General features: G+C 51.6%; 1 protein-coding gene across 1 annotated transcript in view; it reads left to right on the forward strand.

Moving 5' to 3' along the window:
- Positions 1 to 12,596, forward strand: part of CSMD1 (CUB and Sushi multiple domains 1) — a gene marked incomplete at both ends in the record, with an annotated part of 1,655,719 nt that overhangs the window by 1,352,537 nt on the left and 290,586 nt on the right. Inside the window, 3 exons of the mRNA XM_081269879.1 lie at positions 4,989 to 5,105; positions 6,066 to 6,281; positions 11,751 to 11,939. Of these exons, the coding sequence (XP_081126005.1) occupies positions 4,989 to 5,105; positions 6,066 to 6,281; positions 11,751 to 11,939 (522 nt within the window). The remainder of the gene's footprint in view (positions 1 to 4,988; positions 5,106 to 6,065; positions 6,282 to 11,750; positions 11,940 to 12,596) is intronic.

Raw genomic sequence — 12,596 nt, forward strand, 5'->3', positions numbered from 1 at the left:
CATGGAGTCTAGCAGGTCTCTATCTCCATGGATCCACCTCACCTTCCACATGGAGTCTAGTAGGTCTCTATCTCCATGGATCCATGTCACCTTCCACATGGAGTCTAGCAGGTCTCTATCTCCATGGATCCATCTCACCTTCCACATGGAGTCTAGCAGGTCTCTATCTCCATGGATCCATCTCACCTTCCACATGGAGTCTAGCAGGTCTCTATCTCCATGGATCCATCTCACCTTCCACATGGAGTCTAGCAGGTCTCTATCTCCATGGGTTCACCTCACCTTCTACATGGAGTCTAGCAGGTCTCTATCTCCATGGATCCATCTCACCTTCCACATGGAGTCTAGCAGGTCTCTATCTCCATGGGTTCACCTCACCTTCTACATGGAGTCTAGTAGGTCTCTATCTCCATGGATCCACCTCACCTTCTACATGGAGTCTAGTAGGTCTCTATCTCCATGGATCCACCTCACCTTCTACATGGAGTCTAGCAGGTCTCTATCTCCATGGGTTCACCTCACCTTCCACATGGAGTCTAGCAGGTCTCTATCTCCATGGATCCACCTCACCTTCTACATGGAGTCTAGTAGGTCTCTATCTCCATGGATCCATCTCACCTTCCACATGGAGTCTAGCAGGTCTCTATCTCCATGGGTCCACCTCACCTTCTACATGGAGTCTAGTAGGTCTCTATCTCCATGGATCCATCTCACCTTCTACATGGAGTCTAGTATGTCTCTATCTCCATGGATCCATCTCACCTTCCACATGGAATCTAGTAGGTCTCTATCTCCATGCGTCCACCTCACCTTCTACATGGAGTCTAGTAGGTCTCTATCTCCATGGATCCATCTCACCTTCTACATGGAGTCTAGTATGTCTCTATCTCCATGGATCCATCTCACCTTCCACCTGGAGTCTAGTAGGTCTCTATCTCCATGGATCCATCTCACCTTCTACATAGAGTCTAGTAGGTCTCTATCTCCATGGATCCATCTCACCTTCTACATGGAGTCTAGTATGTCTCTATCTCCATGGATCCATCTCACCTTCCACATGGAATCTAGTAGGTCTCTATCTCCATGGGTTCACCTCACCTTCTACATGGAGTCTATTAGGTCTCTATCTCCATGGATCCATCTCACCTTCCACATGGAGTCTAGCAGGTCTCTATCTCCATGGGTCCACCTCACCTTCTACATAGAGTCTAGTAGGTCTCTATCTCCATGGATCCATCTCACCTTCCACATGGAGTCTAGTAGGTCTCTATCTCTATGGATCCATTTCACCTTATACATGGAGTCTAGTAGGCCTCTATCTCCATGGATCCATTTTACCTTCCACATGGAGTCTACCAGGCCTCGAGCTCTGTTGATCCATCGCAGGTCAGCCTTCTACATGGTGTCCGACAGACCTTGATGTTTGTGTATCCAAAGCTCCTATGTATTGGCCTTGCCTCTTCACCTGTGCCCTTCCTCACCTGTCAGCTACTTCACATTGGGGCTGATGACTTCACTGTCATCCTCTGCTCCTCCTATTTTGTCATGATGCCCACCTGTCACACAAAATTCTGTGACTCTACCTTCAAAACATAGCCAGGGTCTGCCCTTGTCTGGCCAGCTGCCTCCAATGTCCTGCCGTGCGATGCTTCGTTCCCGTGTGTTCTTATACAGCAGCCTTATGATCACTCTGAACCCTAGGTAACCCATGTAACTTTCCAGCAAGGCCCTGCAGAGGCCCTGCCTCCTGGGTCAGGAGCACCAAATGCGTTATGAGGGCTGCAAGGCCATCATGGGGCCTGCCCTCTGTCAGCAACCTGAAATCCGCCTAGGACCCCCTCTCCTTTGTCCTCACCCTCCTGGTCACCTAGAGTCCTTCTGTGTGGGCCCAGTGGCGTTGAGGCTCGGTCCTTGCTAGGTTCAGACCTGAGTTCACGCTCAGGTTCCACATGCCCTCTCTTCTCTCAAGTCCCTCTTAATAGACCACTTTCCTAGAGCAGCCCCCTGGCCCCTGAGGACGATGGCCCAGCCCCCCAGGTCTCACACCCTCATCCCCTGTCCTCCTGCTTAGGTTCTCTCACATGAGTTTGCCATTGTCCAGCACCAACATATTATATCATCGTGGGTCCCAGCCTTTCTCTTCCTAGTAGAGCATGTGCTCTCTGAGGACGGACTGTTTTTGTCTATTTTGTTTGTTATTCTCTGGGCCTGAGGACAGGGCCCAAATAATAGCAGTTTTTTCATAATTAGACGAATCAATTTCAAGATTTATATCTAATGCGCCCCCATCACAGTGACAAGTAGACTCAATGCAATTTTAAGATGAGAAATCCTTCTGAGAAATGGCTGAGGTATTCCAGAGCTAATTCTGTCAGGCTTCTATTCTGCCCATCATTAGGTAGTTGTCCCTTTTGGTTTCCCTGGGAAAGAGGCGATCTGCTCCCGTACAAGGCTGAGGAGCATTGCAAGGCAAGCTTCACCCCCCACAAATTACCTAACCCTTTTGAAACATCATTTGTGGAAATAGCTTTCATGAAGCAGAACTTGGGAGACTCATTAATATGTAAAATTCATCCCAGGTATCAGTTTATTTAATGATAGCTCACGTTAGCTGGTTAGAGAGAAGAGCAAACCATCCACAGGCAGCAGTAGAGCCCCACAGAGGGGGGATGAAAGAGGTTCTTGTCTGCAAAGCTGCAGAGCATGAGGCTGCCGGGCGAGTGTCCACCTGCAAGACCCTGCCTGAGCCGTTTCCATGGGCCAAGTCACATCACCCCAGGACGCAGGAGTCAGCAGGACACTGCCCCATCTGACACCTAAGGTCTGGGAGCAGGAAAGTGGAGGGACTGGCTCAATGTCACTCAGGAGACAGGCTTCCCCAGAAGGCAGAGCACCAGGATGTCTGTCTGTCAGTCTGTCTGTCTGTCTCTCTCTCTCTCTCTCTCTCTCACACACACACACACACACACACACACACACACGGCAGAAGTTGAAAGCCTGGCTCACACAGTTGTGGCTCCGAGGAGTCCCATTTCATGCCATCAGGGAGCCCTGGGTGTCTTGAGGCCTGAGTCTGAGGGCCCAAGAGCCAAGAGCTCCACTGCCCGTGGTCAGAAGAGAAGAGTCTCCCAGCTCAGGAGGAGAGCTGTCCTGGTCCACCTTTGTCTTCTATCACCCTCTGTGGCACTGGATGCCCGTCCACCCTGGGGAGGGTGGATCTCCTCGCTGTCCAGTCTGTCATCTCGTCCAAAGGCTCCCTCACAGACACACCCAGCAGTCGGATTTACCAGCTCCCTGGGCGCGCTGGGGCCCAGTCACGTGACAAGGACACAGAGCAGGAGCTGCAGGGAGAGCACAGCCTGGCTGTGCTCTGTGTGCTACACACGTGGCCTTGACATGGAGACTCTGAGCTGAAGGACGAGGCCAGAGCGGGGGCCACTGCCAGGAGTCTCTCTCCATGGCTGCCGCTTGCCGCCTGTGCACACCACACAGTGCCTCCATCACAGGAAAGCGCGCCAGGTCTTGAGATTTGAGGGACACCGCAGGAAACCTGAAACACTCCCCCTTGAAGCTTGCACACCCAGGGCACATCTGGCTGAGTCCAGGTGTGGGATTGTTATGATCCAAAGTTCAAACTCCTGGAATTGTCGAGGCCGGTGCTTTGAGCGTCTAGTGTCTACTAAACACCAAGGATTGATCACACACGGCAGTACCTGCAGACACCTGCTGTGAGATGAGCCCTGTCACTGTTTCCATTTTCAGGCTGAGACATGGAAATCGTTGAGGGCAAATGACTCACCAAGGGCCACTGATGTGGCAGGCAGCAGGGCCAAGAGTTTAGACTCCCAACATCTGGGCTTCAGGCCTGGCCCTCACACGCCCACTTCGTGAGGACATGCAGGAATTGTCCTTCCACGCCTGGTTTCTCCCCCTTAACTGGAGTTCCCCCAGGTCCATCTGTGCTGTCACAAATGGCAGGACTCATCTTTTCTGTAGGTGAATCGCATCACCTTGTGTGGACACCGCATTGTGTGTGGACATCTTTATCCACTCACCTGCTGCCGAGCACCTGGGTCCTTTTCGTTTCTCGGTCCTTGTGAATTGAGCTGCTGTGGGCCTGGAAGGGCAGGTGTCTCTGTGACATTCTGACTTGGTTCCTCCGGGTGCACACCTGGTGCTGGGATGGCAGGGTCAGATGGCAGCTGGACGTCTGTGTTTCTGTGTTCCCAGGAATCCCCACGCTGCTCTGCACAGTGGTTAGGAGTAGGGCCGTGGGTACTGGAGGCCACTCAGGGCGTGGCTGGATGGAGGACCAGCTTCCAGTGTTCCCTGGCACCGTCTCCCAACTCGGGCTGACAGTGATCAGTTAGATATTTCAATGAACTGCTGGAAAGTTCTGAATGTTCCCAGCACAAGGCGATTCTAATGTGGGAGGAGATGGCCGTGCTGATCACCCTGATCTGGCTGACACACGCTGGGAACGAGAGCTGAATCACCACACCCCATGCGTGTGGACTCTACTATGTGCTATGTGAGGATAAATATAGACAGTAAAATGTCTTTTTAAAAAGCCCACCTCTATGTCCTACCTACCCCATTACTACTTCTCTGCTGAAATCATTCTGCCTAATTTCCTTTTTCTTCCCTCAAAAATGGCTCTCTGGGGTAGCCTGGAACCTGGCATGTCTCTGCAAGGACACAGCTCAGGGAAGGGCTGCTGAGAGCCCAGCGGCCCCAGGGCCCTGGCCTGTGCTTTCCCGCAGAGTCTCTTTGTCCTGCACCGTTGTCCAGGCCGCTTGCTGAGCTGCAGGGACACCATCCTGGGTGTGTGTGGGGGGGTTTCCATGAAAATGAGGTTCAGGCTTTGTATGTTTTTCATGAATGTGACATTAAATCCTGTTCCATGCCTCATGTAAATTCAATGTCATTTAAAAACATCCAGCAATCGCTGTGAACCACTGATACTCCAATCCTCTCTCCATTTCCAGCTCTATGTGGAGGCTACATTCACGGGAAGAGTGGCACGGTCCTTTCCCCGGGGTTTCCGGATTTTTATCCTAACTCCTTGAACTGCACATGGACCATTGAAGTCTCTCACGGCAAGGGTATGTCTGTCACGGTTCTCACACCCACAGGACAAGGACAGGGCAGGAGCCTGGGTCAGAGAGGTGCTGCTGTGTGCACAGAAAGATAGGCAGCATCCTCATGCGTATAGAAGGCTCCCATTTCCTTCTTTTAATAAGATTTTGGAAGAAAAATGGCCTTTAATTATTGAAGCTACAAGCAAACTTAATTCCTTGTTTTGCTGTTTATCTGATAACCTGGTGGATGCAGGTGAAGATAAAGTGGAAATCAGGCATAATCATCAGGAATAGAGGCACTGATTCAATAGAATGTAAATTTGATTAAATAAAAGAAAATAGGCAATTATCTAAGTTCTAATTTATATTATTAATCTAGGGAAATTTTTGTACCTGGCTTGTGTTTTAAGTCTATCCAGAATTATCCCATCCCATAAAAAACATTAATCCTCATAAAATCCAAAGACACCTTACCAAATAGACACCCTTACCTTCATACTGAAGGTCAGTATGGTAAGGACTAGGAAAAGGGCATTTTGTGCAGAAAAAATGTAGGTTAACAACATTGGGTTCATGGTAGGAATGTACTATGAATCTTTCTTTTTTGCATAAGTTTGCCATTTTTTAAAAAGTTGTTTAGAATTTTAGCCACCTTGACATTATGAAGACCTACATCCAGGTCTACACCCACATCTCTCTGTACATCTATTCATCCAAGTCTATATCTATACCTACATTGGTCTCTGGCTGCGCTTACATATTTGAACATTTGCTTGGGGTATCCCTGTCTTTTCTTTCATTTCTAAACTACCTGATTTGATCCATGTTATCTCAAATTTCAAAGCTAGATTTTCATGTTAAGATTTTTCAATATTTTGACTTAAACTTGATGTCCTATCCTTAAATTGTTTTCAGCCACAGTTAACTCTGCCGCCTGTCTCTCTGTCCTGTCTGGGCTCTGCCTCTCCCCTGTCCTCCCCCCAGGGGTCCAGTTGACCTTTCACACCTTCCACCTGGAAAGTTCCCACGACTACTTGCTTATCACAGAGGACGGGAGTTTCTCAGAGCCAGTGGCCCGGCTCACGGGGTCGGTGCTGCCTCACACCATCAAGGCCGGCCTGTTTGGGAACTTCACCGCCCAGCTTCGCTTCATATCCGACTTCTCTATTTCCTACGAGGGCTTCAACATCACATTTTCAGGTATTGTGGTCCTTTCTACCTGTTTCTCTCTCCTGGCAATAATTGTGCCCTGTGGAGTGTGCACACGGCCGGCACCAGAATGTCACTTTTTGTCTTACTTTATCTGAATATTTATCCTTAATAACTACAAATAAAACTCACTCCTGCAAAGCACTTCCTGCTCATTGCTCACGGTCCACTCTGTCGGCCTTGGAGAAGGCTCTGAGGTGGGAGGCAGGCTCAGGACCAGTTGTCCTCTGGTCCCGTAGCTGCTGTCCCAGCAGATGCAGTGCTGCATGGAGCCCTGCCCCTGAGGGACACCCCACACAGACACACAGCCTGCATGGCTTCAACTTGTCCTAGCACAATCATTCACAGTGACAATGTTTCCAAAGTTCAGTAGCAGTTTTATTTTTAATCACAATGTATAGAAAATATTTGGGTGGGATTTGGGTTGTGTCAGACATTATTTATATGTATGGGTTAGAGCATTTAAATTGTGTAAATTTTATGACAGAGATTTTTTACAGATAAAACACCAAGCATGTGCAAACTGATCAGAATGGGCAAGGTACACTTGGCCACGAGAACAGTGCTCCTTGAGCATGTGCTGATCAAGGTTGCTGCAGTGGCCTCTCAGGTCCAGCCCACAGTCCCTGACAGAGAGGGAACGCTGGTACAGTCACCCATGGGTGCAAGCTGTCGTATTGATCTGTGCTTACGGATGCCTGAAAATCCTGTGTCCACGTCGTTCTTCCCAGTTAAATGGAATGTGACTTTTATAAGAAGGTCCTCGATCCCCCAAAATCACATGTGATTTCCTTTACTCTTAAGATCCCAAAAATCACTTAGTAAGTTTCAGTGGCACTTGTGAGTTGGTTGCTGCGGTATTGGGTATCCACTTGTCCCCTGTACTCTACAGACCTCTTGACGGAAGGCCTCTGCTTGCTCCCAGTTCTGCCCTGCAGGACTGATCACGTCCCACCTGTAATGAGAACTTGGCCGTCACCTGCCAAATGCTATAGGGTGGTCATGCTCCATGGAGTGGAGTGCCGTCTTCAACAGCTGCCCCGGGCATTCCTCCAATCTGGACCGTTGTCACTTGTCTTGTCTGTCCCTGCCATTTCCCTGCCTTGGTGGAGTTTCCAGAACTGGCTGAGGAAGCCAAAGCCTCACAGTCTGGACATCTGCAATTCATTTATACGCCACAGAGGGAAACTGACAGGAAACTTACAGAAGTGGCCACCCCACCAGGACAGCCACACAGCATGGTCTTAGAGCAAATCCCATTTCATGGGAAATAAGTTCCTGAGCGTCGCTAAAGATGCAATTTCATCTGGAGAGATTTTGCCTGGAAATGGAGTGGTAATCACTCACAGGTGATGCTGATATCATGGTGTCTGTTTTTCAAGTGGCCAATTAGGTAGCAGCTTCATTGCATAGAGGAAGGGCTGGCCCCTCGGGGGACTTCCCTGGTGTGTGTGGGAAATGGCTCTCTGGGCTTTTCTGCTGTGACGCTTCCTCTCAGTGCAGTCGCTTTCCTTTCTAGAAGCTGCGTTCACATACAGTTCCCTGTGGAGCGTCCTGGCTGCTCCTGCAGAGGCTGACGGCAACACTGGGGAGGGAGGTGCCTCCAGAGATGCCCACGCCAAGCTGGGTGCCCCTGGCACTCAGGGTCAGGCCCCTGTCTGTGCACACTGGTGCCCGACCCGGCTCCCGCATGTTCTGCTTCTAGAATGCCAACTCAGTTAATTCACACAGCTCACGGTCATTCTCCTCAAACCATGAGAGCGTGGCCACTTCCCAATGCTGCGTGCAGGTTCTCTCTTCACGTGTCTCCTTCAGACCTCTGCAGGCCCCAGAGCCCATTGTGGTCCAGGTTGCCCAGGGCCTGCTCCCGTCTCCCAGCAGCACAGCTCCTTCCCCCACGTCGTCCCAGTCTAGTTCCTGCTGTGCAGGGGACACCTGAGGCCACAGTCATGAAGACAAGCCTGGGTGGGTGTGGTGGGGGCAAGTTCACATAACGGTCCTCGGCCTCGGGCAAGAGCCCCATGCACCTTCACCATGGCCCAAGTGGAGGGCAGCAGCAGTGCCAGCCAGGGAGGAGGTCGGGCCAGAGGACCCTCCTCACCAAGGACCGGCGCCTATGACAAGGATCCTCCTCCATCCCTGAAGGCAGAGCCCTCACGGCCTCCTCTCAAGTGCCTTCCCCTTACCACTGTGAGAATGGAGCACAGACCTCAACATGAGAACACTCCCACCATAAAGTACGACTTGTGTATTCCTAACCTCATCTTTCTACGTGGCTGTCTCCCTCTCCCGTGGGATTTCACAGGGGTGCTGCTCCCACTGCTGAGCCATCAGTGCCCCACAGAGTGGAGCTCACTGCTCTTGTGATGTGTTTCTCCACTCGGCAAGTGCGGCTGAACCGCTGGATGAAGCCTGGCGGGAGTCCAGGGCTGGAGACGAGAAGCCTGGATTCACTGGGGACCAAGGCATGGTGCAGAGCCTCCAGGGGCACAGAGAGAAATAAGCAGGTCCATGGGTACAGGAGAAAAGACACTGTCCTGAACAGATTCCAGGGAGGGGCTCTGATACACTGGGACTGGATGGCCAGGACATGTGTGTGATAAAGGACAACGTGGGATGGGCCTCCTGGGGGCGCTGCAGTGTTGGGAGGGGCCACAAGGGCACACAAGGAGGCCACTGCATCCAGAGCCCTGAACTGAAAGGGAAGGGTGGGGCCTGGAGCCAGGTTGGCCTGCAGGACTCAGAAGCCACTGCGCGTTGATTCTGCACATGCCCTGAACCCTTCACGAGGGTGAGAGCAGAGATTGACAGGTAGGCCCTCTACATACGGAGCCTCCTAAGGAGCGCAGGCCTCAGCAGCATCTGTTAGGCCAGATGCAAGGCTCAGACCGGTGGTGGTGCTGGAGAAGAGCTGGTCAGGTTCTGTGTGTGAACTGCAGGGAGGCTGGACAGGAGAGGCTGGGTGAGTGACATGTAGTGTTACGAGGAAACCACGGCAGTGAAACAGGTTTGGAGGAAATACAGAATTTTATTTTGGAAAAATTAAGGTATACATCCAAAAGAGATTGGGAGAGTCTTGAGTTGATACGATAGGCTCAAGTTAGGAAATGTGCCTGAAAGTCAGCAGTGTCGGCTGGTTTGAAGCCACAGGACCAGGACGCTGGGCAGGTCTAAGGTGCAAAGAGACAGGCCCCGGGTCACAGCTGGGCTCAGCTCTCTGCGGTTGGAGGTGAGGATCCAAGTCTCCTATGGAAGATGGGCCATGGGTCAGGAGGGCCGTGGGTATTGTGGAAGCTCGGGAAGGAGACCTTTTAGAGAAGCAGAGATCACCCAGCGGTTCCCACACCCACTGAGAGGGCGAGTGCAGAGGGCTGGGGCTGACCCTCGGGGGGCAGCTGTGGGCCACAGTGATGTTGTGGGAGTTGTGACAGATGGCAAAGGTGACACAGGACAGATGATGGAGATACAGGGAACATTCAGTCCTTCAAAGATCTAGTGCTGAGAGTAGCCAGGAGCTGGCCTGGTGGCGTGTCGCGAGCTGGCTTGTAGCATGTCTCCTGCTGAGGTGGCGCTGCGGCCCACGCCTCTGAACCCGGGGAGTGAGCTAGAGCATGGCTACAGACAAAGGATGAATGCAGGCTGGCAGTCGGAGGGAAGATGGAATCCTGAGGGCCACGCGTTTTCCTTGTGCTAGACGAGGGATGAAAACGGTGCGAATGCACATCATGAAACTGCTTAGTGATCAACAGGAGCATCCTTCCATGACCCCACAGGGTGTAAAGCCGGCACCATCTAATCTCACCGTTCTGCACCAGGCTCTCTCTTCAGGCAGGTGGCTCTCAGAGGCCATCATCTACACTAATTAAACATACACAAGCCAAGAACCCCAGCAGTGCGACGTTTCTTTGCATAATATAATAATATTCTATCGCAAAGTAATACCAAATCACTATCTCATTCCGGGAGAGTTTTCAGTGGGTTGGAAAGAAACTGCGTGAAAGGTCCCATCTGAATGGAGAAGGTGTAGTACACCTCACATAGAAGGAGGACCTCAGCAAGACGGGAGTTGAAGTTCCCCACACGGCACCATCTTAGTGTTTCCTAAGTATTTGATCATTATGTTTTGTATGTGATAGTTTTTAATAGGTATTTATTGAGTGCAATTACAGGGTATCATTTATGTCTTTCTTCCTGGGTTGCACTAAAATAAGGTCAAGTTAATTACATTTTAAGAATGGCCAGAGTAGTTTGAACACAGGAATTACGGGAGGTTTTTACCCAAAGGCAGAGCAGGAGGAAAGACAATCTGACAGCCCCATGGAAGACCAGCAGGCTCAGGGAGGAGGAGGAGGAGCGTGGGAGGAGCACCCCATGCCCCTTGATGGGGCTGCAGCATCAGTCCAGCGATGACATGCCAATGAGCAACCAGACAAGTGGTAAAAATGGAAAAGACTCAGGTTTGGAAAATATGGAGAACGTTGAAGGGCTGCTCTTGGCCTGATCACTGGGAGCACTAGGTCTGAACCTCAGAGTTCGGGGCCTTGAGGCCGTGCTGGAGACCGCGGTGAAGGCAGAGCCGTCCTAGAAACATCAGTGGGCTGTTCCATGCTTCTGCCGCCAAAATCTGGAAGCCTGACCCTCGTCTGCCTGGTGATTTGAATAATGCTTATCCCGCACTTGACCTTTCCACACCTCTGAGGGCCCCATCCAGGTCTGACACGCGTCTCATACTGAGGCACAGCAGGAAGGGAGACATCAAGCTCCATCCAGGCTCCTGTCCGTGCTCTGTCTGACTTACAGTTAGCGAAAACCAGAACTTCCCAACAGACCCAGGGATCAGCATCAACCAGAGCACCTTGCCCATGTCTGGAGGTCTGGAGGGGTCGGGAAGGGCCGCTATCAGCACCAGTATCTTGAAACTCCCCCACAGGGCACAGAAACGTGCCAGCATAACTGCTTTTAGAAAACTTGTGAGCATTTTCTTCTTGGGTGGTTTATAGAAATTTCTAGTTTATAGAATATTTTCTATACATTTCTGGGGCAGGTTGAGAGGTAAAATGGGCCACGGGAGCTTTCATCAACCCACGCTGGACATGGCTTTTCTCTTGCGCTCTGTGTCTTGGTGGTTGGTTGCAAAGCACCTTTAAAAGCAGCGCAGAAACTGATGTCAGCAGAAGTATCAGTCGAACCGCCCCACGCTCTCCAAGGGGCACCTCCGAAGCGCGTCATTTCACTTTGCAGTGTTACGTGTCTGAATTTTAAAAATATTAGTATTCACACCACTTGTCAAAGGAGAGCTCCTAATGCAAGGGACAGAAACCCCCAGAGCACAGCTGAGCTTGGGAACAGCTGCCTGTTTTCATATTTTTAACGAGACCTCTTTGAATTCTTGCTGAGTTGTTAGGTCCCCGTGTGGCATCGACCAACTGCACATGCTCACACTCTCTCCTCCTGTCTCAGAGTATGACCTGGAGCCGTGTGACGACCCTGGAGTCCCTGCCTTCAGCCGCAGAATCGGGTTCCACTTTGGCGTGGGGGACTCGCTGACCTTCTCCTGCTTCCCGGGATACCGCTTAGAAGGTGCCACCAAGCTTGCCTGCCTGGGTGGGGGCCGCCGTGTGTGGAGTGCACCTCTGCCAAGGTGTGTGGGTAGGTGGTCACACGCTTTCATTTCATTCATCTGTGGGGACAGGGCTCTGCCCAGCCAGGAAGCAGAGTGGGGTGGACAGGGAGGTGGGGCCCAGGCTGGACCCAGCCCACACTGTGGAGTTGTCTTGTGAAGGGTGTCCCTTTCAGCTCTAAGATTTACAACTGAACAAGAGTGAACGTAATCACGTGTCAAGCATATTTATGGAGGGAAAGTACAGGTACATGTGTATACAAGTAATCTGGGAAATAATAACGAGGTAGATGCCCAGGTGGAATAGAGGGGCCTCTGGTAACGCACTGGTTGGAAGTGACACTCTCCTGGCAGAGCAGTGATGACAATCTGGAACAGCAGCCCGGCCTCCTGTCCCCTGAGCCTCTGATGTGGGCCTGCTGTGGACTGTCAGGTGGCTCCAGGCTAGAGAGGGCAGGACCCGCAGGAGTTTTCCTGTCAGTACTTGGAGACACGTCCTGGGCTCGTGCTGGGTGGGAGTGCTGGTCGGAGGTGGAGTTCAGGGGTGGCTGGCTCTGTGCTGCTCTGAGGGCCTGGAGGGACCCCTGGCCCCTGGCTGCAGGAAGGTACTGACCATGGCCAGGAGGCCCATCGCCAGCTCAGGCAGAGGTCTGCACTTGCCTCAGCCTTGCTGGGCACATGGTGGG

The sequence above is a fragment of the Spermophilus citellus genome, assembly GCF_964194105.1.
Source record: "Spermophilus citellus genome assembly, chromosome: 16".
In the NCBI taxonomy this organism is placed as follows: Eukaryota; Metazoa; Chordata; class Mammalia; order Rodentia; family Sciuridae; genus Spermophilus; species Spermophilus citellus.